Source organism: Brachyistius frenatus, unplaced genomic scaffold, assembly GCF_029030835.1.
Source record: "Brachyistius frenatus isolate BFR_SWC_R1_liver_20210118 unplaced genomic scaffold, ASM2903083v1 Contig_25, whole genome shotgun sequence".
Classification (NCBI taxonomy): Eukaryota; Metazoa; Chordata; class Actinopteri; family Embiotocidae; genus Brachyistius; species Brachyistius frenatus.
The window spans coordinates 742,573-770,211 of record NW_027210624.1 but is presented as its reverse complement, the minus strand read 5'-3'; the positions used below and the strand labels follow the sequence as shown (position 1 = coordinate 770,211).

The following is a 27,639-nucleotide window of genomic DNA, read 5'->3' as shown; positions in this document are numbered from 1 at the left end:
GTTTCAGATGGCGAAACGATCAGCCCAAGAAGCCTGTGAACGTCTCAGTCTCCTCAGATCCACAGCCAGTCAACGTCCTAGTGTGGGAGAGATCTGGTCACCATGGGGATGAGACAGACTATATTATCGGCTCAGTTGCTGCCTGGCTCAAGAGTTTGCTTGATGGAGGGATGGGCAGGCAGCAAAATAAGACAGGTCCTCCTTTGAGGTCAGAGGCAGAGTTGGCATTGTATGATGCCATTTGATGTGCGTGTGGGAGATTGTGTTTATGGTCATGGGAATTCTGTCTTATACGTCTTTGACAGCACGTATTCGAAAAACTGATATAAGCACTAATTATTCAAATATTACAGTCGGACTGTCATGAGGCTGCCGTGGTCACTGAAATAGGTTTTGAGTAAAGTTAGGGCATTTTGGGGTGTGTACCTTTTGCTGTGGGGGAGGGTGGGAATTATCGTTTTAGACATCGACAACAGCAGAAACATTAAGGAGAAATAACGAAGGACACCAGAAGAAACTTTTGTCAAATTAACAGTCTCTAAAAAGCGAAACCAGTAGGGAAGGGCCTTAAAATACAATACCACTGGGGGCCACTAGAGGCTGGCTCCAAAAATTGCATGTATCGGTGGGTGGGTAGTGTCCTCAGTCAGATCCAAACCTCACTCCTTTCCAGCTCGTCCAAATAGGGTCAATTCTGGCTCTAAAAGAACAAGATGGTGAAGGCCAGAATGCCAGACTTAAGGCTTAAAAACAGCATTTCACAGACTAGTGGGTAGCGTTGTGGTGCGTTGCCACTTGGAAGAAAACAAAAAGAGCCAAATAGCCTTTTAAATCATGGGAAACACTACTATAATTTATTTAGGTGGCAAACTCTCATACTTTAAAGTCCATACCCTCTCAAGATTAATCATAAGTGTTAATGTGGGAACTTAGTTTTCCTGTTAGGGAGAGTTGTAGGACTTACAATATACATCTAGACCAAGAAGGAAATGTTTCAGTTATTGCCTTAAAGTCATTATTATGCCTTAATTTAAGTTGTGTCTTCTTCTTTGTCTTCCTCTCTTGCAGGTATTCCTAATAACATTGGTCCAGTTAGTAAGTAAACAGTTACAAAGGAACTATATGAATGCTTGCTGCTTTGCTTTGCCTATTGTTCCACCTATCACCGTACATCCCTGAACTTGTGCCAAGTGTTCATTTCTGATCCCAATCTTCCAACAGAGAATCACTCGACAATTGTTGATTTGTTTTTGTTTTTGGAGGGGAGGAGGGGTGGGGGATGGGTAAACAATAGCTGGAGGCTATATTGTAATGATGTGGACATATTAATTTAGTTTTTTCAGACTCAACTCAACCAGATAACACTTGCCTGCCTCTGCATGCCAAATGTCATGTTGGGTTTTTTTTTGTCCCTTCCTCTCTCCCATGCATTATACATAAATGGCATCTAGACTTTATTAAAGTGCCAAGACCTCTCTGGCAGTGTAATGTCACAGGAGGTCATTTTAATATAAGCCGCAAGCGCCTCGGCTGGTATTATCTTCGTCAACCAGTAGCCCCTCAGGAGGAGGAGGAAGAAAAGAGGTGCCATGTCTCATGTTACCGCTGCCTGGAAGGCTGTGTGATGCAGGAACCATAGGACTGTATTGAACAAGTCAAAGTGCATTCACAGCCTGGCTCAATTCTCCTTAATCGTTTTTTTTCATTGCCTTGTTCTTAGTGAGTATCGTCTTTTCCGGGGGCAGCAGATTGATTACTAAATTGCCCCAGATCTGCCTGATCCCGGGCCTACAAAGACTGTCTACGTTGGCCCATAGAGGCATGAAAGGTTTTGATGCACTGGCCCAACTGAACAAGCAGCAGACACCACAGCCTTTAAGACATGGAGTCCCATGCATACACTGGAATGTTTAATGACTTTAAACTGACCTTTGGTGGGAAGTTGTTCGGTGTGCCCTCTTGAAACTGTCTCTGGATTTAGATGTATTTTTTGGGGGATAAATTGTCAAATCTAAGATCTTTTTCGAAAAAAAAAAAATGTGTTTACATTTTTTACCATGAGAAGATTGATACCACTCAATCGTTCACTCGTTTAACATACTGCTAGCTAAATTTAGCAATAAGCCTTGGAACTGGAGGATGTAACAATCGGAAAAAGCACATTTTCCAACATATCAAACTATTTCTGAAGCTCTGTCATACGCCCTGCTTTTCAAAATAATACGAGTGGCTTATTTTTTTTTATACGTGATCTAATTTATGCTGAAGTGTTATGGAGCCGAGTTTCCCAAAGGACTCATGCGTGTCACGTGCAGACTTTTGTTTTCACCATTTCAGGGCTAAGATGACCGCTGGGCAAGTTTCCCAAAAACGTGCTGCGAGCGACATAGGGTGGTAACAGACTGTTCCCAGGTGGTTTTTAATCAGGCTTTAGTGTGGTAGCTTACACAGGAAGTGATCGCTGTTTGTAAAGTCTGATGCTATGTCATGAGTCAGAAATGGACACGTGGCCAAGAAGACCAAACCCCCCCCTTTCCCCCCACTTCCTCCCCCCTCCGCACCCTTCTCCTTAAAAAAAAAAACCTTCCACTGCTCGCTCCCGTCACCTCTGCCTCAGAAATGTATACTCCCTCTCCATACACAGCACGACTGCAGCTCAGTGTGTGTGTGTGTGTGTGTGTGTGCGTGCATGCTCTTCATACCTACTGTATATGCATACATATACACATTCACAGCTGCACATCAGTCCTCTCCGTCCCATCCAAAATGCCAGGCCAGACCATGTCCAACGGCTGTCCTCAAATCCTTTACAGGGCGAGTGTGCATGCAGATAAGTGTGTGGATGCGTGCGTGTCCGCGTGAGTGTGTTTTTGGACGGGTCGGTGGGGGGGAGGGACGGGGGGGGGGGGGTGATGTAGAAAGGACACTCTGACAAACCAAAGTCTTCACTTCTCATCCAGATTGGCCCACGGGGATTTCGATTTCTCGTGAGTGGCTGTCTTGTCGCAGCAGCCTCCCACAGAAGCAACACAACACTAAAAACTAAACATGCGGACTGTTTTTTTTTGGTTTGTTTTTTCAAAGCACACTGAAGAGGATGAGGCTGTTTTCAGTGCAAATCAAGTTTTATGCTGGTGTTATTAATAAAGTAAGAATACAGTGGGGGGGTGGGGGTATGATGTCCTTGAGGTTGTTAAAAGAACTGGAAGAAAACTATTGTGGGGTGGGTGGTGGGGGGGGGAGCCCTGCACTTTTCATGTTGTTGTTTGAAGGTAATTGAATTCCTTATTGACTTTTCTCAATTCTATTTCAAGTTTATTAAGCCGGGCAGAATTGCCTAATGTGGACCATTAAAGTGAAATTAATATTTTTTAAAACCAATTCTGCCCCTGCAAGATTGCATTTCATTACAAGTATGGCATCGATTAAAATCCGTCACCACTCATTTGGCTCGCCTTACCTGAATATTTTCCATACCAAAATAATGAATGGAATCCAGATGTGTATTACATCCAATCAATGGCCAGCACAGAATAGTTAACAATTAACTTACTTGACCAATTAGACCTTTTAGACAGGACAGTGCCGGTCTCTCGTGTGTGTGCTTTTATATTCTCCGAATAATGCTGTGTCGTCGTCAGAGATTAATTGTTCACGTCCCTGCAAGTCAGTTTTGTTTTCGAGCAAACTGCTTCACTGCTAAATGCTTAATCAGAGGATAGAAAGGCAGGTAAAAAAAAAAAAAAAACAAGGCACTTCACAATTTTTTACGATATAAAACTTGGACTTGAGTGGTGATGTGATGTGCCCCCACTTTGTTTTCTCCTTAAGCTCTTTATTTGTTAAATCGCTTATTTTCAAAGAGCTTTTCATTCAATGACTCGTGACTTTAACCCACTGGAGATGTCGCAGTCATCACCGACGCCAGAATCCCCACGCAGGATCAGCTTTTAAAAACAGAAAAAAACAGAAAGGATGAGACAGGAGATGCACGATAGCCTTTTATTCGAGCAGTTTGGAAATCAATGACTGGTAATGCTGAGGTTGTTTTTTTTTTTTTAAAGTGATTGTCACAGTGTGTAGACATGCCAAGCTCAAAGCTAATGTATTATTTAATTCCCGTACAGTTAGAAAAAGAAAAAAAAAAAAAAAAAGGGTTGAAACAATTATTGGATGTTGAAAAGTCATTCCCCAAAAGATTCCACCTTATGAGCAGCAGACATTTTCTATTCACACTTAGTTCTTCGTAATAGGCTTTTTGCCAAGACACCACTGGATGTTAATTGCCCGAGATTGCATGATTCATGGAGTCAATAGCGAAAGGACAGAAAGATCAAGTGAAGAGATGAAGGGGCACAATGAGGAAACGTATCCGTATTCCTCCCTTTGCTCGAGTCCTCTCCATTTTCAACCGCAAAGTATTTCCCTGACACGGAAATACTGACTTGTATGTAATTATGAGGTTATGCTACCCGCAGCAGTCCGTCATTCCAAGTCCCAACACCTGCCATTATTTATTCATTGTTATTCCTCCACCAGAAATATACTGTAATTAGATATTGATTCCATAGTCGATGTGATTAATTAAACAAAATGCCCCCCAACGTCTTCATTTGCGAAACATAGTTTAGGCTCCCTTGCTTGAAATCGTGACTTAAATATTAAGTTTAACAGGGTTTTGTGTTTTTTCTTCCGTTTGTTCACTCATCATTGCCATCGCCATGAACACACACACACACACACACACACACACGCACACACACACACACACAGCAAGTCCATGGACGTCACACGAATTACATACAACGTCTCTCCAATGTCCCGTTACCGGGTCTTTTGGATGCATCCTCTCTGCTCGTCCATGTCAGCCCTGCCCCATTGTATTTGCTGTCTCCTGATTTACTGATTTGAGTCATGCTGGACATGTTCGTGTCACCGGTTGTGTGTGTCAACTACCACGTAGTACCTCCCCCCCCCCCACCCACCCTCTCTTTAGACGATCTGTAAAGTGCATCACACGAGGACACATGAATAACCCCTGGTTTCTCTCAATTGCACGCAGTTCGGCCGAATGTGTCATCCCTAGGTGTCGCTAACCGAAAAGAAGGTAGGCATTTAAGATTACGCAACAATTGTGTTTTTTCACAGATTTATTTACCCCGGGTGTTTGTATAGTAATTAAAAATGGACTCTTTGGTAGCTGGGAGTATTTTTTTTTTTGGAGGGGGGGGGGGTAGTACCTTCGCCTTTCCCAGGGTTCCTGACGAACCAAAAGAAAAAGAAACCCCATTCTCAGTTTGCTCTTGCTCATGACGGAGGCTCCAGAGGAGGCTTGGTGTGTTCACGGGACACTCGTGTTGCAACGCGTTGCGGTGCCGCGCTTCATCCTCTCGAACAAGTCAATGTGCGCACTGCACACTTACACACAGCCGTTCAGTTTTAATGAGGTGTGGAGCTGTCGGGGACACTCAGTTCCATATCATCGGGAAGAGAAGCCGGAGAGGTTTGACGGTGGTTTTAGGCAGACGTTGGGCTCATCTCACTTTAATCCATCGTGCAGATGTGATGCGCAGCCGCCTCGCAAAAACACAGCCGCTCAGCTCCATGTTTCCACGACTGCAGCCGAGCGCACAGAGAGTGTGTCATTGGCTTATGTCACCCTGCACAATGGCAGAGACCGGGGCCTGTTATTTATTTCCCCCACTGTTTGTTTCCTGACCGGAAAAGAATCGAGGGATTGATGTGTTCACTGCGAGCAAGTTTCCTCCCCCACGCTGCTGTGCACAAATTTATAGGGTGAAAACTATCGGCTGGCCTCCGCCAAGGTGGCGAGTAGTTTGTCAGTGGATAGTTTCTGTCGGGAGAAAAAGACACAGACGCTTTTGAATTATACAAAGCACTTGTTAATGAAATGAAGCGTAAAAGAGAGGACCATAATATTTGAATTGTTCGGCATCTAAGGCATTTGTCACAGATGCTGCTACACGCAGCCAGCTTCACTTGGCAATGTCACTCCTTATTTCCCAATGCCATCATTCATCATTATTGCGTATGTTTCTTTTTTCTTTTTTTTTTTACTGTTATATTTTTATTAGGCATGATGCTCGGTATTCTTAATTCTCTGACATTACATGTGTTATGTTTAATTGCAATATCATTTTTTTTTGTTTGTTTGTTTCTTCTTTTAATTTGTCTAGTAGCTCCTCAAGTTGCATTGTCCACTGCCCCTTCTGTCCACGTTGCAAACAGCAAGCGAGGTAGGAGCTCTGGTATTCACACATTGCCCCCCAGATGACACCTCAGACTTCTCACTGTATGAACTGATGTTGTTTTGCTTACCTGTAAGCCCCCCCCCCCCCCCAACCCTTGCAGCACTAACCTAGTGCTCAAGCACTCTATATATCTCCCCCTACCTGGACTGATGGCCTTCACCGCACGGGGCTCATTGAGGACTCATTTGTATATGGAATCGTTTCTAAACACTCTAAAAGTCCCACGGAAGCGTTTCTTTTTCAGTGCAAATAAAGTGGGGAGTTTGAGACTACGACTAATTTTTATTTTTTTTTTTTTTTTGGGGGGGGGGGACGTGTTTCCGAGACTTTTTATTCCCAATGCGTGCATGATTTATGACCTTAGCCTATTTCTAGAAAGGAGAGATGATTTGTCTTCTGAGAGTGTGTCTGTGAGAGTGAAGCATCTAATGTAGTTTACACTCAGATGAGACTTGCTGATTTAGGTGAAAGGTAGGTCGGACCTGCTGCTCCTTCGTTGCCGGGTTGTTAGCGGCCGGACAGAGGGAAGTGACCTCAATACAGATTCTTAATAAACACAATCCCTTGGACAAAAGCCCCGTCCGCTAACCCCTCCTATTCTGGGGCCTTGAGTGGGCTTTTCTGTCCGAGCAGCTGCCAGCGGGGCTTAAGGGTCACATCTGTCTGCGCTGTGACACACGGTGTCAGTGGTCACTCAGCGTGGCAGACTGATCCTCACTCGGACAGAGCTGAGCCGGGGCCGCGCCCCTCCCATCCCGCACCCCTCCCATCCCCCACGCCTCCGGGCAGAGATGCCAGTGAGTATCACAGACTGTAGCAGGTTTTGCGGTCCGGCTTCAACTCTGTATATCTAATTAAGCATGACATAATAGTGGCAGTGACACAGTCTCTTTTAGCTGCAACTCAACATGCACTCACTAATTGCTTTTTGTAGACTTCTCTAAGCTGGGCCGTAAGAAGTCTTTAGAAACAACTATTCAGAAATATGAGAAATATTTGTTGGGTGAGTTGAGGGTTTCTTGGGATAAAAAAAAAAATACATCATTACATTTTCGAGGGTTCTGATATGAAGAGCCATTAAAAAATTCATCTCATCCTCTCTCTTGTTACTTCAAACAAGATAAACCACAACATTTAGCGTTCAATTACAAGACAAACTTCTGACTCCCCCCCCCCCCCGTCCCCCGTCCCCCACCCCCCAACACCATTCCCAGCGACAGATCCATCTCATTCATGGTTTGACCTGCCTTACGCTGTGTGGTGTCCGCGATGTGATCGTGTCTCTGTGCCATCATTTCGGAGCCTTCCTTCGCCTCGTGTTGTGGTGTGCTTGAAGTGATGTGACCTCTCTTGAGACCTACTAACGCCGTGCTTGATGTCTTTTTTCTAACTCTGGCTGTGGCCACGCCAGAAAATTCATGAATTGCCCTTCCCTACTCATCGTCTCCCCCCCCACCCCCCCCACGTTTCCTCTCCCGCTCCTCTTCGTCCTCCTCCTCCTCCTCCTCCTCCTCCACCACCACACGGTATCTCCATACTTAACCTCGCATGCCGTGGCGCCTCGCTCAAACTTTTGCTGACCGCACCGCCGCAGCGCTCGCAGCAACAATTCCAACCCTCCCCACCGCGTCTCTCTGCCTCCCCTCTCCTTCTCCCCCTCTTTTCCCTTCACACTTCCTCTCTCTTTGCAAGACTGCGAATGCTCCGGCCACTCCAACCGATGCAGCTACATCGAGCTGCTAAACACCGTCATTTGCGTGAGCTGTAAGCACAACACTAGGGGCCAGCACTGCCAGCTGTGCAAGCTGGGCTACTACCGCAATGCCTCAGCAGAACTGGACGATGAGTGCATAGGTTAGTCCCCCATCCGGCCCCCTTCACTGCCACCATGCTTTCACAAACACTTTCTCCCCCTCTCCTCCTGTCTTTGACTCCTGTGTGTCACCTTTCATCCCCATCGCCACCGCCATCGTCCGCACACGCTCCAGTCTGTTTTGTTCTTCCGTGGTCTTTCCGCTTTCGCGCAATGGCGTCGCTCGTTATCCTTTTCGGGCTGATGGCTGGGTTGGACTGGGTTTTTTTTTGAAGTCGCACTCGACATAAAGTGAGCTAGAACTGTCAAGTTTTCACGCAGGAAAATATAGCATGTGCACAATATGATGGAAACACCTCAAATTTGAAAAGGAAATAGCCCTGTGCCAACTAGAAATGGGCTCGTGCTTTATGGTCAGGACAGCTAATCATCTGACTTTTGGTAAACCGTTCTCTTTGCCAGTGATTTTCTATTTTCTATCGTGATACTATACCCAGATTGCCTTCCACAATAAAAAAAAATATTGCACATGAGGCTATAGCGAGCAGCTGATAAGCTTAGCTTAGCTTAGCACAGACATAAAAATGAGGAAAACAGCGAGCCTTGATTTGTCCAAAGGCAACAAAAAATTTTGCCCAAAAACTGCATCAAAGATCTCAATAACAAAGGGAATTTTCATACCTGAAAGTCGGGACCAGTTTGTTGTGGTTTCATACTGTTGTTTTTTCCAAGAGCACTAAAGAATTTAGCATGAAATATCAAGTCCCTATACTTGATATTGACTAAAAAGACAGTGTGTCTGATGTCAGCGTGTTGTCGCTTCAGCCCGTACCTTTTTCAGTTTGAATTGAGAAAAATGAATGAATAGATTCATCTAATTATCACTATATTATTATTAAGGCAATATGACCAATACTTTTTTTTCCTCTTAAAAAATATGTTATAAGTTCTGGCCTTTTTATGCATTTCTATTTCCTGTGATTGGTCAGAACCATCCACAAATGTTTTCACACTGCAACCGAATCGAACAATGGTTAATTTTTTTCTCTGGACCACGACCACATGCTTTGGCCAAACCAAATTGTGTCCCTTGGTCCGGATCGTGGTCCGTGGCACCTTTCGCACCTACCATTTTGGTTCGGACCGAACTGTGAGTATGAAGGTCCAGACCAAACAAGCCTCCAAAACCAACCTGTGAAAATGTCATGGACAAAGTTTGGCCAGCTCCTCTCATTTTTAATGTAATAATTCACAAAATGTCAGTATCTTAATCTTTTTTACTCCCTAGCTTGGAGCCCTCACTTCTTTGAAAATCTGAAATTAAATTTGCCATGAAAGTAATCGGTATTCAATGTACTGTAGTTGAATATGACTTGCTTGTAAAGTCAGTGCCACTTTTGAACTTATGATGTCTGAGTTAAAAGGCCATATTCACCTGGTGTTTCTGTTATTTTGTTCACGACTTTTATGCAGGCATTCTTAAACTGCATCATCTATTTTTCTTATGTGTAAAAACTGTGTTTCACATAGTTCCTAGGGCAATAGCTTGGTTCCCTCTTGAATTCTTTAGCAAGCATGTGTCGTGTGAATTCACAGTGCCAGGTGCATTTGTGAGTCCTGAGGGGGGAGTCTGACAAGCAACAAGAGTTCTGAGAGAAATGTTGCAGAGAAGTCACACCACCAGTCAGAGGTGCCACGCAAGTGCATATGTCATATACATGAAATGGCCTCAGGAGTAGCAGCTGAAACCCGTCAAAAGGCATTAAGAGTCACCGAGGCGTTACTGCGTGCCAACCCCGACGTCGCCCTGCCTCCCCCTCACTGGCCCCTCAGTTTGTCACTTGCCGTCACCTCTCTCCTCTTGCCTGACCCCTGGATGTCACTCGGGTGCAACCACGTGCAGCCAGCACAGCCACAGAAGGTGCAATGTGATGGTCAGGGACTGTCAAAATAGGTGTCACTTTGACTGCGGAGTGCTCCAGTTGCTGTGGGAAGCTGGAAGGTCAGTTGAGTGTAGGACACTAGAGACTTGACAGGTTGTTTTTTATGGACTTTTTTTTTTGTTTTTTGTTTTTGTTTTGTTTTGTAATTGCATCTAAGAACTATCCCTTCTGTTAATAATAAAGTGGCATTTGGAGACTTTGCTGAATTCTTATTAAAGTAAAGCAGGGAGAATTTAAAGTCATGTGAAAATTAAAGAACATATTACTACAATGCCCATTTCAATGTACTATACTCTCATTCTTCTAAAACCTTATCATTCCCTCTTTATCTTTGTTCCATGCCATTATCCATCTGATACCTGCTCATCACATTTCCTGTCCTCTCTCACCATTTATTTCTCTCTTTCTGTGTGAATGACTGATTTTAGACGAGCATGTTCAGATTAGCTCTCTTTGTCCATCTGAAATCAAAGCTACTGATAATGCTTTGCATAATTGCTCATTGCACGCTGTGTACTTGTATAACAGCAAAATTAATTATACAATAATTACAAATATGTTGTAATGTCCATGCATCTAGAACCAACTTCATTTCTTTTCTCATTCTGTCTCCATTACAGTTGAAATGGTAGCATTTCTTTCTGTATGAGTCTTTAAATCTATTCACGTTATTTAGAGGTAAAATATTATTGTTGAGCTTATGACAGAGCTCAAGGACTGCGGTCCACGCTCTGAAAATCCTAGACGTGTGCCGGGAAGTCAAAGCCACCACCCTGTTCTCCAGCCTGTGTGTGTATGTGTGTCTTGTTTTTCCAGAGTGTAATTGTAATCCCTTTGGCTCAGTCAGTGATCGCTGTAATGGCACAGGATTTTGTATATGTAAGGAGGGCACTACAGGGCCTAAGTGTCAGGAGTGTCTACCCGGCTATTTGTGGGACGATGGCTGCAAATGTAAGTAGAACCGCAAAAACCCTCCCTGTGCAGCTCCCATCTCCTCTCCCCCCCCCCTCCGCTCTATCTCCCTCTGCTATCTCTCTGTGATGTCTGTGTGTGATTCATGAACTCTGGCTGGAAAAAAAGTGCTGCACATGCGCAGGGCAGACCTAACACACGCTGACCCAGGATACTAAACCATTTCTTGTATTACCTGAACCTGCATTTCACACTTGCTGTGGCTGCGTTCCCAATGTAACACCAGCAGGTGCCCTTTATGGCTCAAATAGAGAAAAAGCAATGGCATGGCAGGATGCATGCTGCTCAGTAACTCAGTTATCCAGGCATGTCGCACACCAGCAACACAGCAGCTGAGTCAATATTGACTGCTTGACAGGCTGCCTGTGATCTGTTTGAGTAGCCATCGCCCCCTTGCCAGTCCACAACAGGACAATGTCATCCAACACCAACATTTGCAGGTCACTTTGAGTTCCAGCCCATTTATTACTGTCTACCGTTTAGATTTCCCCCGGTCATTTTTGCAAAGCATGCCCTGTGTAGTCTTTTTTTTTTTTTCTTCTTTCAAATGTCACCAATTTTTCATTGTTTCCTTTAAGTCAAACTTCAGTGACAAACCTACAGGAGGTTGACAACATGAATACTTCAGGATGATGGATTTCAGCTCTTTGAAAAAGAGCTTTGAAGATGGAAAACATCATTGTAAACACTGGTTTTGTTGCAGGCACAAATTACGGAGCCTCTTCGGATCTACCTGACTCATCTACTGTTATAAAAGACTCACACAGGCTATTGTCACGCTATAGTTGCCGCTGATTGGCATTCACCCACCATGACTCATCTTTGTATCAAGTTACTTCAGCTTTATAGACCTTTTCCACAGGCCGCTGACATCTATTTGCCAACCTGCTGCAGCTCAACATTAATCTCTGTCCTGACCAACAAAACCGTCCTGAATAACGCACTTCAACAGTGTGAGGTGACATGATTTTGAGGTTAATTTCCAGTGAAGCCCATTATTTCTTCCAGTGAGTGTAAGGTGACCACTAGTACAAGCAGATTATATTATTATCATCAGTGATATCAGCAATTAGTGAGAAAACAATTTCCACATGGAAGATGTGTGATGACATAAATGACACGTTTACTGCATTTTGCAAAATATGATAACGGAAAAGATGTGGGAACGTTTTCACATAGGAATTCTACATTAGATTCACAAATAACACCATGAAAATGGTGCACATGTCATGGACAACATATATGTTTCTCATATGCACAATCACATGTGATCAGATGAGTTTTTGCACATGTGAAATTCCTGTTTTTTTCTGTAGGAGATAGATAGATTAATAATTTAAAAAATTGTATTTAACATCCATTTTAAACATAAAACAATATTTAGTATTCAGATAGTAATAATAATAATAATAATCGTGCACTTGTTCATTTGAAATTGTAACAGGCCGGTAACACAATGACAAGCTTTACTGTATAATGCTTATATTGCTGAACAACACAACAGCAACTGTGATCTAAATTGGTAAATGCCAGCGCACAAACTTGTTACAGGAACTTCTGTTTGGCACTGCTGTTCAGTAGGAAAGGAAAAAAATCCATTTTACTAAAGGCAAAAAGATCACATTCATCTCTTACATGATAGCAGACTCATTACACCACAATGCGATGCAGCCACACAACTTTCTCGGTTTTTTCCTGTGGATCTGTTGTGGAGGAGGCCAGTTCAAAGAACAGTGCTTCAACTAAACAGCAAATTTCAACACGTAATGATGAATTCTCTGGGATTCACTGAATGTCATGATTCGATCAAATCTTTAAATTCTGCTGCATTATGATCTCAATTCAGTGTAAAATGACTGGTTTATTTTAGTAGTTTCTGACATAAATAGATGTTCATTAAAATGCACTGATTGTACTCAAGATATTCTGTGTGTTTAGTGTAAATACACTCAGTCAACATGTGTGTTTACACAAAAGGTACGCGTGAAGACAAAGGTTGGTGGCTTACATGTCATCCTAGGATGAATGCATGTACAAATCCTGATGTATTACTAAGTGAAATATGGAAAACGTTAAGCTCTACAGTAGCAGTAATTAAATGTTTACAAGTAGCGAGGGAGATTTATTAATTTTTCGTATCCATTGCCAAGTTAGACAGATGGGAAGTCACAGAATGGATCACTGGTTTTAATTTGTCAGATTAGTCATAAAGCAGTGATCAGAAAATCAAACAAAAATAACTGTGTGAGGTGTTTGTATGTTCTCCAAACTTCTGCATCTGCAAACTTGTATTCTTCCTGCAGCAAGCTCTAAGAGTTTCAAGTAATACTCCAACACTTCAAAAGCTGCTGAAGGTAAAAAAAAAAAAACAACTCTGCTGCTTAAAGATATATAAAAATACTCAGCTTCCCATCGTCATCTCCGACTGATATGATTTCCCATAAAGAAGTTCAATTACCCAGCAAAAAAAGAAAACATCTACACCTCCCTCACTGAAAAATCCAGAATCTATAAATATGTAAATATTTTTTCATTTCAAAAGTTTAACTTCTGGGTACAAGATGTCTCCTACATCACTGACAGAAGTTTCTCGGTGGATGTACAAAGCTCAGAGAAACTTTCAGCGGATGAATTTTGAAAAACAGTCTTCCAGTGTCAAACAACTCGCAGACATCGTTCTGCACAGAGAAGGTCAAACATCCCGAATTAACGACGACCAAAACACATTTTTCAGCAGAGAGAAATTTAAATTCAGATTTATTTTGTACCTTTTACCTTCGTGAGTTACACAAGTTCCTTTGTGTGGTGGCTGTAAGTTACACTTTGTGCGCTGACTTCTCTCAATGTGCTTTTATCAAAGAAGTGTTATATTTAGTGCTGGCGAAGAGTGCAGCAGGTTTTACACTCTGCTGTACTGACAGTCTTCAAAGGTGAGAGCCCCGGCTGTATTACATTATGGCCCACTGAGGCTCTGGTAGAAAAAGGAGTATTCCTGCCTCCACTATGGATTTTTTCCTGTATTTTTGTTGATGTTTTAGTTGCTTTTTTAGTTGTTGTTCCAGTGCTCTGGCAGTAACTTAAAAAGACAGTTTTCCTCGGGAATTAGAAACCTCAACAACAAATGGACCACTTAGATGGAAGATACACTAAGCTGTGAGTTTGTCGTCACATCGGCTGCAGAGAAAGTTTCCCCAAAAAGAGTTGCAAATGGGAAACACCTGAAATGAACCTACTACCGCTGAGTGATTCCCCAACTGAAATAGTTTGAAAACTTTTTAGTCCATGACCTTCGTTTGCATCCGCACTGCTGCAGTATTTATGTGCATGGACAAAGGCTCAATCTGCATGCAGGCAGAAAAATGCAATTAAAACTTAAATCTCTCGTCAAACACATCACTTTCCCAGACAGGCACGCCTAGTTCCTTCGTCCCCTCTCTAAATATTATCACTCATATCAAAAGCAAACGCTGCAAATCTTGTCATATCCTGCCTGTGCGGGCTCTGTTTACATTCGAATGGTTAATGTGAGAAATTGAAAGCAGATAAAGGTGCAGTACTCTGAACAGAATTCCGACCTCAAATGGGTTTTCAGGCTCACCAAACAGACAGTACAAGGGTAACTGATGATGCCCTATGCGGCTGCTTTATCTGCTCTCAGGTCCCTTCAAAGTGCTACACTACCTTTAATCTTACTGACCCTACATCTTCAACACAACTTCTTATCGAAGCTTTTCTTTAATTAATCAATACCTCTGTTTCATTTTGGACTTTAGCTTCGCTTAATTGGCAGCCGATGAAGCACTGTGCCTACCTGAACTTTCCTTTGAAATCAAATGAACCTGCTATGCCATTTTTATAGCGTGATACTGAATTTGTTTTTAATGGGTTGATTCTTAAAGTGAAGATTCACACATATGTATAAACACCAGATGCACATCGAGCTACTGATAAAAGTCAGTATGACAAATGAAAAAAAGTTTGGTTACTAGATGCCCCATGTTTTTAACAATATATTCCTGTCTTTCCAGTTCTAAAAGAAAACAAACCATTTTGTCTAATTCACGTGTTATTTTTGGTTTGAGCCTACTTTCCGGAAGACCGAACAAGTTCTAAACCAAATCTGAAGAGAATTTTATGCAGCTCAAGATTGCTTTTACAATTCAGCAGTCTTGCAAACCTATTGCTAGTTAACATTTATTTATAAACCAACACAACTGAATTCATATTTACTCATATGAATCACAAGTTTTCCACTAACATGTATTATAGCAGCAGTCGAATTTAGCTGTTTGCAACTTTTAATGATTTAGTTTAGTAGTTTTCAGTAGTTCAGTAGTTTTTAGCCAAAACAACAGACTTTATATAAAAATGGATGTAGTCTGCATGTCTGAAAAGTGAAGCCAATGCGAAAGTGCCTTAAAGTGCAATACAATGAGCAGCCTCTAGGGGCGGTCTAAAAAAAAACCCAGCTGACTCCAATTGACTGCCATTCAAAAAGCGCCAACTTCTCCGCTGAAATGCAAATTCAATAAATATTTTCCACAAGTCATGATGGTATCATTTACTAAATTCACTCCTTTGGATCAAATTGCTTCTGGTTCTTCTGAAAATGATTTCATAATTAATTAGATATTAGGTCTTAAAGAGAGATATGCTTGGAGGTATCCCTGATTTGATTGACTTGCCAGGGGTGCAGTCGGGTTGCCAGTATAGGTGGGCGGGCACATTTTTCTCAGTCACTTCCACCCCATCCAAAAAAAACAAGATGGCGACGGCATAAATGCCACAGTCGAGTTCTCAAAATGGCAGTTTGCAAACCACTGGGGGACATCACGCTGGGTCGCCACTTGGCTAAAACTGACAAATTAACCAACTTCATTTGGAGATCACTGTAACATAATCCACACCCAATAACTGTTAGTGACCGGCAGCAACATGTACAACTAATACTGCTTGAATCATTTCTTTGAATTGTTGCAGCCCTAAAAAAAACAAGTCAAGGTTCTATTGTCTTTTAAGGAGGAATTCCCTTCGTGAAGATGGTGTAAATCAAATATACTTCAAGTCAAATTACATGCTGTTGTTATACAGCTTGTTTTACATTAAATCGCCTTTACTTTGAGCTGCTGCACACTGTAAAACTGCCATCAGTGTTATCATCTCTAATCAAACTGGCAGAGCTTGAGCATTGCTTCCTGGTCTGTCCGGCTGTAGCCTCTTGCATCTCGTTGACTTTTGGGCTGCTTTTACTTTGAAAAGACGGGCATGCACAATGGTGTCTTGCACCTCGTTTGAAGTGCTTTTAGAGATACATGTTAGCATTCTACCATAACAGCAAGGAGGAATAAGATGGACAAGATGAAAGGTCATTGTCTAATTAAAGGAGTCTCTTCTGTGTACTGATCATATCAAGGCCTCATGATTCTTTCATTAATGCACTTGATGGTTCGTCCCTTTCATCTTCCAGAAGACTTTTTAATTACCAAGTTCAGCTGTTGCCTTATCTCAATGAGGAAATCAAGTGAACAAAGACTTTTTTTCCAGAAGGATCCATATTGACTCAAGACTGGACTTTCTTCTGAGTGCTTGAATTGGTCATGAAATTCATATGTCAGTTAAAAAAAGACAAAGATAGTTCAGATGTCTTATTTGGATCAAGTTGTGAATGGTAATTGGTGAGCCGTGGCCTGAAGCAAAACTTACTGAGCCAAACAGCAGCCCTCTTTTCTCCAACAGAACAGGCATCGCACAAATAGGATTCGCACAGTCAATGTTTCTTAACAAGCCTCCCATCAAAGCCCTATTTGGCTATTCCTGGGAGACAGCATGCATCCAATCCTCAGTATTAGGAGAGAGGTCTTATATTTGTTATTGTGATATTTATGTCCCATAGAGTTCATAGATTGCTCACCACATTGTTTTCCACTCCCATAAAGGACTGAAATGGGCAGAAGTGGCCCCCGTGTTTATCACTGTTTATTTGTCTCTGTTGGTTTATTAGTTTGTGCCGCGCTGCTTTGTTTGCCTCCAGCTTGCTTGACAGCTTGCCTCCACTGGGAATAGACTGGCCTCGGTGTCCCAGCTCTAAATATACACCAATTTTCACCTGACGTTCAGTTTGTCTAAAGTCAGTGCTGTTTGGGGAAAGCCTTGCAGCCCCTGAGGAAAGTGTGGGTTTCTGTGCAGTAACGTAGCTGATGTGATCGGGGCTTTAATAAGGTTTGTTGTGAAACAAATGGATGAGTCTTTGTGTTCTAACTGCAAACTGTGTAAGTCTTCAAATATGCACGTTTGTCATGTTTAAATCTCAGATGCTATAATGTTCAACTGCATGTCATGTTGTTATGGGAAGATGTGAAAATTTTGCAGAGGTTGCATTTGAAAAAGATCAAATGTGAAAGGTGGTAATAAATTATTTATGGACTGTTTCAAATATAGAAGTTCAACACCTTAAATCAGAATAATAAATGTGATTAAAAACAGGAACCCTTAAAGCTGCTGTGTCAAATTTACATGTAATTCAGGAAAAAAAAAAAAATTTTCTACTGGGGGGGGCACCAAAGTTGGACTTTATCAAATTCTACACATGGTGCCTTTAACGTATTTTTTTTTTTTTTTTTTTTTTTTTAACTTACACTAAAATTACTAACTTGATTTAATTAATTTAATTTGTACTAATTTAACAGCTATAATTACGATGCATGCGCAGCTGAGTTTTAAAATATAATCAACATTTCATACATTTTACTTTAAAATATGTATCGCGTTTTTTGCTCTGTGAAATGTTGAAGCAGTCGTTCAACATTATGAGAAGTACGTTTGTTTGAATTCTTGTGAAGAGTTTGAGGAGAAGATTGACACAACTCAGTAAATATCCTGTAGGTGGAGTCAGTAGCATAAAGACAAAAACCAGGAAGCAGCTACTAGCCTGTTTTTTAGCACCACTAAAGTTCTTTAGATCCTGTTTGTTTGAAACAACACAAGGGGTTTGTGTGCCTTGTGTGTTTTTTGACCAAAAAAAACAACACATAAAAACAGTTTGTTTTTTGAATGGGATACACAAATCGTTACGTTTGGACAGAGATAGACAAGTTGTTTAACACTGTGTCCAGTTTTTATCATGAGCTAAACTCTCCATCTTTATATTTATTTCACAGGCACAAGTGTGGTACCATTCTTCTTATCCAACTATGCATGACGATAATTTGGGATATTTCCATTGATTTAAGAGGCCAGAAATATCAACTCTGGAGTAAAATGCAGTCACACTTTACTTGAAGAAAACCTATCGTGACTTTTTGATGTATTAGGAAAATTACAAAAGCCTTTCAAATTCTTTTTAAGAGTCCTCGTATATGTGTAAGGATTTTTGTTTTCTTTCTTTTGATAATAAGTACTGCAATATGATGCTTTCGATGCCCAACATACATTTCAAGTAAAGCGTCACCCACCACTGTTTTGTGTGTTCGATTCTCACTCCTCTCTCCTGTCTTTACATTGCTCCCACCGCAGCCCGGGTGTGTGACAACGAACTCCTGCGCTGCCAAAATGGCGGGGTGTGTGTCAACAACGTCCGCTGCACCTGTCCCTCCACCTACACGGGCCTGCTGTGCGAGAAGGCACGGTGCGAGTCAGAGCTGGGGGGCTGCGGGGGCCCAAATTCAGGCCAGGCCCCCCTGACGCCTCCGTCCACCTCCACGTTGCTGCTGCTGCTGCTGCTGCTGCTGGGCTCGGCACTGCTGAGACAGGCCTCCTGCCGGCCCGCCCCGCTCTGAAGAGACCCATTACCAGGTGGGAGGGACACACTCCCCACCGCCTCCACCTCAACCCTCCCATCTCTCCCCCTTTCAAATAATCAACAACCATAAAAAAAAATAAAAATAAAAAGAAGAACAACCATGAGCTTTCTGGACTGTAATGTACTGAGCTTCTCCGTCGCCAGACTCAACGGACACTCGCGCTGACGATAAAGGGAATGTGCCAGACAAATGAGTGCAAAAACTTTTCATTTAATTTCAAAGAATATATAGAAATGAAAAAAACGTATACTTCTAAAAAAAAATAAAAGAAATGCCAGATATTATTTAATGAATGAGTAACTGAGCGTTTGCCTAATAAGAGTAAAACGAGCAAAGAACGGTGAGCCTCCTCCTCCCCCTCTAAGCCATACCAGGTACATGAGCTCCTTCCAGTTTGAGAAGGGATAACTGAAGATGACAGACTTGTTCACTTCCACCCTTATTGCCACGGCAACAACAGCTGCAACCAATCAGCTCTCGCACGAGCCGACGGTGGCCGCCGAATCCCTCGGGATGCTTCTGCGAGTTAATGGTGGCTGGACTAATGCCGAAGAAGAAGAAAAAAAAAAAAAACAAAAAAAAAGAAACTGTCCCCGCTGAATGGCAAAGACTGGCCTCAGAAACAAAACCGTTACACTTCAATGCGACGACCAACAGAAGGAGGTGAAAATCCCCAGAAGCATTCTTTGCTGTCAGTGCTTTGTGGATAGAAGGAAATCTGTCCGGACTTCCACTTTGTGACACGAAACCTTGCCCACGTTGATCCCTCTCTATCTTTCTGTCTCTCCTTCGAGCTCTATCTCATCCTCCCTCCTGTTCATCCCACCTCCCGTCCCCTCCGAGTCCCTCGCCATGCTGCCACTGACCTGTGCTTTCGTGAACGTTACTCTGTAAACCCTTGTTGGTTGAAAGATTCTTTTGTCCGATGTTAGTGATGCACATGTGTAAGAAGCCCCTTCCCCTTCTTTCCTCCCTTTGAAAAAGATACTCCAGTAAAGCTGTCTGATACTTTTTCTATCTTAGAGCCACCACACTCCCTACGATCATGGTCAGAGGATAGTTTTCACCCAAGCAGACGAGAGGTGCATAGAAAACCATCAGTGTATTTGCAAGTTCTTTTCTTGACAGAGCAAACAAAAAAAGAGTCATGTAGTCCTTTTGTATCTTTGCCGAACTGTGATTGAAAAAAGGCAACCTTTAATGTATCTATCTAAGACATCCAAATGCAGGCGTAATTGTTTTTTTTCTTCTCTTTTTATTTGATTTTCTTTCATTCACTTATTTTATTCATTACTTTTAGTTGTGCAGTTGATTTTCCTTTGTATTGGCAACGTGCTGGCATCAAAGAATATCAGTTTACATATACAGTATTAATAAAGTGTAATAAAATCCCACCAAAGGACATTATAAATGTTTTGTTCTTGCTTTAACACTTGAGAATTTAAGTGAATAAAAGTTTAAAAATTAAACTGTGTTGATCATTTGTTGATCCTTAGAAAAACATAATTACTTTTTGGATTTTTTTTTTTATTATTATTTTTTTATTCTGTTGACGCAATAATACAAGTATCCACCACCCAAATCCAATATTACTGTTGATAATGTTTTGATTTAGGGGAAATTATTTCAATTGCACTTCTTCACTCTGTAACTTGGAACCAAATTATATTGAATTAGAGACCGTGTTTAGTTCTTACGTTTCATAGATTTATTTAAAGGAAGTGTTGAAATCCCCTGATGGGTGATTTAATAGATGCACAGCAGGTCAGCTGAAAAATTGCCACCATGCAATTTAACACGTATAAAGAAGAAAATATTCAGTCATGACTGAATTCATATTTACTTGGTAAAAATACTTATATTAAAATATATATAAAAGTTTTTTTTTTGTTGTTGTTGTTTTTTTTCAGTCAAAGTGAAGCACTGTGTGGAAATGACCTTCCACAACAAAAGTTGTGCATAACATTTTTTACTGATGTGAATCTACAAAACTGTTAGCATCAAAACATCTTCAAACTGCTAAAACTAAATTTCATTATCCCTGACCCATTTCAGGATAATGCGTATGATCTTAATTGAATGTAATTATTGATGTATTATTGTGTTCATCACTTTAATTTTGCAGCAGAAGGAGGGGGAGGCTGATTTGAAACACTTTAGGTATTGCTGGGTAACTTGTGAATTTCTCCTGGGGATCAATGCGCTTTACCTGATCTCAATTTACAACGATACAAAGAATTGTAGTAAAGTACAAATACAGCAGAAGAAAATTAAAATACTACTAAAAAGTGCAAGTACCTTTAGAAGTACAGTACTTCAGTAAGACAGTGGCTTAATTTTGCATTTTTTAAGCTTTTATATTTTCCTAATGCAAAATCTTAAATAACTAAATCTATCTAATTTTATTTATTATTATTATATTTTGTAGAATCAATGGGATACACAAATCGTTACCTTTGGACAGAGCTAAACAAGTTGTCTACTAAAGTTGTCAAATATATTTAGTGGGGGGGGGGACAGAAAGGGTAAAGAAGTATGAAGTAACAAATAATTGAAATACAAGTGTAGAACAAGTACGTCAAACAAACTTAAGTACAGTACTTGAGCGAATTTACATAATTTCCTTCCACCACCGGTTTAAAGTGCAGCTTTTCTTTCAAGGACAGTTGTGTTGTCTCTGTAATTTGTATATATTGTTTTGTTTTTGTTTTTTCCCCAGGAAATGTCTAGAAACTCTTTATAAATTGAGAGACTCTTAAGGTAAGCCATTGTCCTGTTTTTTTGTTTTTGTTTTTTTCTTCACATTATAGCTGAACAGCATATTGGGGCTATACATCAACATTTCAATAAAGTACAGTGGACTAGCGAGGCAATTTCATTGCGAACAGCAGCACACTACAGCAGAGGCTGCATCTCAGGCTTCCGTTGATGACTCCTGCTTTTATTTTCTATAATTTGATGAAGCATCTTGTATAATATCTGTGCAGAGGAATGTAAGCGCAGATGTGTCCATATACAACTACTGTATATCGCCTGGCTCTGAATCTCAACCAGTAATTTCAGAGGTATTTGCGATTGTAATAATGAGGCACAAATCATAATGACAACCTGCAGGGATTCATGTTGTTAAACAAATAAGCCTTTTATAACGGTTTCAAAAGTTATAAACTTTTAATTTACTGTAATCCTGAGGTGTGTTTTTTTGTTTTGCTACTCATGTTCACTTGGAATGAAAGTAACTTTTAGATGTCCTAGTTTATGACCTCTATAAAAACACCCTGGGTACTTAAATTTCCTTTACTTCTGTATTATTATCTCATTTATGACTGCATATTGTACAAACTGCTGTGTGACTTCAGGTGCTGTTTAAAAAAATGCTGACACATTAGAGAAATTAATATGCGACCATCGGAATAAAAATCCGAACAAAGCCACCCTGACAGGAGGACGGCATAAAAATCTGCGTATCAGCTTTGGTGATATTTCCGTGTTATTTATCTCGAATTCAATCTGGTAAAGATTTGTTTCAGAGGGATGCATTGTCGGAGGCACCAAATTAAATATTTACAACTATCGATGTCTCCCGGAGAGCCAGTGTTCAAAGTTTATATCGTAGGTCTTGTCAGACACTCGACAGTTCATCCATAATCTGAAATATTCAAACCGCAGCTCCGGCTAAACAGACTCCATCCTTTAGTTATTTTAAAAGTTTGACTCAGAGGGAGGAGAAGAACTTAGGAGCATTGATTGCTCTGCTAATGCCTCGATAACAAAACAACAAACCTGTTTACTGGCTCGTATGTGCCAAATTAATTGATGCAGATATTTCATATTGTCGTTCATGTCTGATCCACCTTGAAATCTCCACAAAGAATTAAATTCAAAACCTTCATTTAGAATTAGCCTTTTTTTTTTTTTTTTAACTCCACCAATTTATCTGACTTTAAATTGTGGTGCTGGTAATTCTTTGTAAAAAAAAAAAAAAAGAAAGCTGATTACGCTAAAAAAAAACTAAAAATATACTATTTTACTTGTGATATGATACTTTATTTGCAATGGAATAACCTATTTTTATGATACATTCCCAGCATGACTCAGCAAAAACAAAGTATGTAACCTGACACAACCAAATCGAATCTAACACAATAGACAAATGCAACAAAAAAGAGAAGCAATTTCAGGACAGTTTCAAGCTGGAAATTAGTCCTCATGGACAACACAAACTAAAACAAAGTTCCCTCAAACACTGCTGTGTGTGTGAGAAGTGTCTGACTCCAGGGACGCCCTGAAAAATTCAGTCAAAGTCACTCGTTTGTCAAGGTCCCCTACAGTGGCCCTAATTTTAACCATGTGTTCAGCCCAGGTGTCAATGCACCATGCTGCGTGGAGAATTAAAATAGAGTTGATGTCGTTTGGGGAGAGGACTTCATCCTAGATATCTCACCTCCAGCAGCTGTTGGCTGACCTAACCATGAAGCATCGCCGAAATACCTCTGAGCGAACCATCCGCTGCCACTGGATTATCTCTCCCTGTAATGTGCTTTGTGGAAATGGCTGGTTTAAAGGGGCAATGGGTGCGTTATTTTTTTTTATTTCTGCCCCGTAGCAAAAACATGGAATCTATCTATGGGGAATCTGTGACTCAGCAAAGGCATTTCCGTTATCGTGTGCCGTAATTAGGAAGAATTCTCCTGTCATATAACAACTGTTGGTGTCACTCACAGGCCACCGCTGCTCTGGGGGAGAAGCCTATTTGTCAGATTCGTGCAGATGAACAGGTGAGTGTCAAACGCAGCAATGCAAATCAAAACTTCTACAAGTTGTCTTTAATTAACAAGACAAACTCAAAGAAAGCTAGAGCTTGTCACCTTCACTCTGTTTGGTATTGCCATATACTTCAATATATTTAAGTGCGGTATAGTAAAGCCTATGTGTTTCCCATTTGCTGGGAAATGTCATCAAAGTCTTCTTTTGGATCCACTGTTTTATTCTGGAGTCATATATCACCTGGTGGTTATTATGCTAAATGCATCATGGAGGAGAAAAGAAGGAACAGAAACAATGTTGAGATGGTTAAGATTGACTTGAACAAAAAGATGGATACACTTGTGTTTAGGTGTGTTTAATGGGACTGTTTAAGGTTTAAGGACTGTTTGACATTTTTGGTAATACAGTACGCTTCTCCACATCTGAGCCAAGACTAAAAAACAACCTGTCATTGTATGGGGACTCATGCTGGATTATTTACTGGCAGTTGGCTAATTTCTTTTAAACCTTTAGATTTATCAGTCTAGCTGTTTACCTCCACATTCAGTGTTTATGCCAAATCAAACTAAGCTAAACAACTTTATTTTTCTTGTATAAATATTTTGATATCATTATTTTTCCTCTAATTCTCTGCAGGATAGGAAATAAGTTTTTTTTTGCCAAGATTCAAACTTTCTAAACCCTGTAAAATCTCACAACACCCAGACATGGACTGTTTCTCAGTCTCATGGATAAGTCCTTGGCAGGCTGCATTTCTAAGATGCCATGTCATCAAATCTCCCCGATGACTGTATGTCTAGGATCCTTTGAAATTCTACCAAAGGCCGAGTTCTTCACTCAGAGCATTTTCAAGGATGCTTTGGTATCTCCTCAGCATCCTTAAAGCACCCACAATCCTATCCACATGTACCAGTGAGATACCTGTCAGTGACACACACCTCCAATATAAGGACTCTATAACACAGCAGTAGGTGGCGATAATGCTCCACCCGTTCATAATTCAACATTAATTGAAGCAGAAAAAGAAGAATGCTCGGAAGTTGTCTTGTTAATAAGCGCCTGAAGGAACCGACATGGAAGCACCTGTCATACCAAAGAAAGATCCTTCAGACTAAGAAACAGACACAATTTTCTGAGGTTTCTAAGGTAAACTTACCAGCTTGATATGGTCAGTTGGCACACAAATGCAATACTAGCATTCATCGAGACTTAAAGTTGAATGCTTGTGGCCAGAAACATATTAACTCAATGTCAACTCTCCCTTTATCTCTGTTTTTGGTCTCCACCAATTCCTGGAAAATACATGCAGCTCTTTAGCTGCTAAATACTTCACTATTTTCACCAACTAGTTCGTAACTCTGTCTGCAGGTGGTGTAGCATCAGTTTTTAGAACTTTCTTACTGAAAGCAGTAGTAGTAGAAGTAGTCATGTGACCCGCTGTAAATCTACAAATATTGATCATAGCAGCTTTAAGATAAAACGGGATGTTTACTATAAATCAGGAACTACCGCTACACGGATAGTTCTTCAGGCAACAGCCCTACTTGCACTTCTCACAGTGAAATACTGGATTTCTATTTGTTCAGCTAAACTAAGTCATCATATGATGTGTCCTTTCGGTGGAAAAGACAGCACTGCATTCTGACATTATTGAAGATAAAATAAAATACCACCCGTTGGTATCTAGAAAAACATCTCACATATCAAACATTTTTCTTTTTAGCCTGTATCATTGTCTGAACTTCAGATATTCATTGACTGATGCTCGGTAAGAGGGCAAGTGAAAACAAGCCGAAGCAGACTTACATTAGGTCGGGTAGAGAGGTATTGACCTTGCCCCAGCACTATTATTCCCGCTCTGGTTCTGATGTGTTTGTTTGTGTGATGATCAATGCACTTATTGAACAACACACGGCACGTATTGATCACGCTTTCTTTTTCCTACAGTGTGGGTGCTGAGTGGCCAGTGCTTTCTTCCACAGCCCAGTTTTGTCCACGCTGAAACCAGACATACAGTACCTCCACTAATGGACACTAAGCTGCCACTCAGCTAGAAGCCTTCACAGAGCTTGACTGAACATTTCATCCTCTTTTTTTCCCCTTAGAAGTGGTTCTTTTGAGATGGTAAAAAGTTTTATTTTTTCCTTTGGCCCACATCTTTCCTTTTAAATCACACTGGCATTAGCAGGGTAATCTCAGTGCCTGGCTAACTAATGAATACTTTCAAGGCTCCATTTTTCAAAGGTACAGATTCCTTTGGAGACCAAGACACCTGGGAGTTTCCACACTGATGTTACCAAGGTAATATGTCTCCTTTCTGGTGATTAAGTGTGTACATCTAGGATTTTTAATAGCTGCAACATAATGGTATTGTATCCATTTTTCTTGGGGGAAATGTCAAATACTCAGTTCCTGCGGGGTTGGGAATCACAGGTTATTCTTTAAGTTATAGGCATCCTTTTATTGCCATGATAATAGCAGAAGAGTTGTTGATTATTGATGTTTTTAGTGCGATTAAAATGTATTCAGAAGGGATAATGAAAATCACACTGTTTGATTTAACAATATCCAATTTGAAAACACAATGTATCTGGTCTCAGAAGAGCTAATGCATAATGCTTTGTTTTTAAAATCAGACTATTGCCCATAGCACTCAATAGGCAGCTATTGTTGTCCTAAATATATTGTAGGGGCCTTCAAAACCTATAAGTGTGACCACTAGCGGCTGTAGCATTTGTGATGGTAAAGTTTACATTAGGAGTTAGGTTGAGGGTAATTGGACGGATCAAACACAGACCTGGAGGAGGCCACTGTTCACTGTGAATATATGAGTCTGACTATGCTACATTGAGGATTGTTTACAGGTGGATTGTTGCATCCTAATAGACGTAGACCTCAGGTTAAATTTTAAACGACTGGAGCAGCCGTTAACCTTCAACATTGACCACCATATTAACCTGTCCTGCACCAACTCTGCAACCACCGCCTTTGTTACTACAACTTCCACATTGTCAGACTGGCCACTGTTTTGTGATTGGTCCACCGTTCAAAGCAGCTGTGCATACCTTCATGCGCACAGGGTTTCCAGACTATAATTACAGTGAAGACAGAAGCTGTAAGCCATAGTCGGGCGGAGCCAGACCACCACTGTCAACATTTACTGTCAACATTTACTATGTAATTTAAATTCTGTAAAAATTGTAGGTAACATAACATTTTTCTTGAGCCTAATCAAGTAGTTTTGGTGCCTAAACCTAACCAACTACAACGGACTGGCAAAGAAGTGAGGGGAGAAGCAGGTATATATACACAGGAAGACAGAGACAACAGGATGCAGGTGGAAACAATCAGGGCGGGGCGGACAATCACAGAAGGCGGGAAAAAACAAGGGACTGGAAGGTAAGTGACCTGAAATGACACAAGAGGTAAGTACCAAAATAAAACAGGAAATAGAACCAGAAAAAACTTAACGGACAGGACGAGATGTGACAATGTGTGATGATAGCCGTCTTTTTAATACTATAACACTCAAGCTGGGTGCTTTGTTGGTGATTAATTCCCATGACAGAAATAATAGACCACATATTTGCATATACGACAAAAAGTTAAACACCTTCTTCATTATCTTGTGATTCAAATAATGTCATCGCGGTCTGTTAAGTCAGTGCCGGGCCTCATCATGTCAACAGAGTGAGACAACACATGGGAGACAAAGTGACAGAGAAGTGAGACTGAGTCACGTAGTAATATTACGCAGTGGTACCGAGTCAAGCCATCGGGAATCAAGCGTTACCATACTTTTTCCCAGCTCTTTAAACTACTTGACACTCCTGACGTGTCAGTGCAGGGAAGTGTTTGAAATGTAAAAAGTGAAATCCCATCGTGGCGCAATACGGTTGATGGATGTCAAATATGGCTGTGATGGCAGGGAGAGTCACGAGTGAAGGGGAAGCGACACCAACCACCAACACATGGTGAACGCAGGTTTGATGCTGCAGCGACAGGTTTCTTCTGCACTCTGAGTAGATGCAACTGTAACTGGGAAACATAAAGTAAACGGCGTGTACCTGACG

At 41.1% G+C, this 27,639-nt stretch overlaps 1 protein-coding gene across 6 annotated transcripts in view; it reads left to right on the top strand.

The window, feature by feature from the left end:
* ntng1a (netrin g1a) overlaps positions 1–20,268 on the top strand; it is a 116,287-nt gene extending 96,019 nt beyond the window's left edge. For 2 of the 6 annotated variants that reach the window (XM_069697959.1, XM_069697958.1), the window contains exons 5-8: positions 1,069–1,095; positions 7,965–8,126; positions 10,845–10,979; positions 18,513–20,268. In XM_069697959.1, the coding sequence (XP_069554060.1) occupies positions 1,069–1,095; positions 7,965–8,126; positions 10,845–10,979; positions 18,513–18,775 (587 nt within the window). In that variant the 3' untranslated portion in view covers positions 18,776–20,268. Of the gene's footprint in view, positions 1–1,068; positions 1,096–5,062; positions 5,108–7,964; positions 8,127–10,844; positions 10,980–18,512 lie in introns of all 6 variants that reach the window. The other 4 variants (XM_069697964.1, XM_069697960.1, XM_069697961.1 and 1 more) reach the window with 4 other exon arrangements.
* The last annotated feature ends 7,371 nt before the right edge of the window (positions 20,269–27,639 follow it).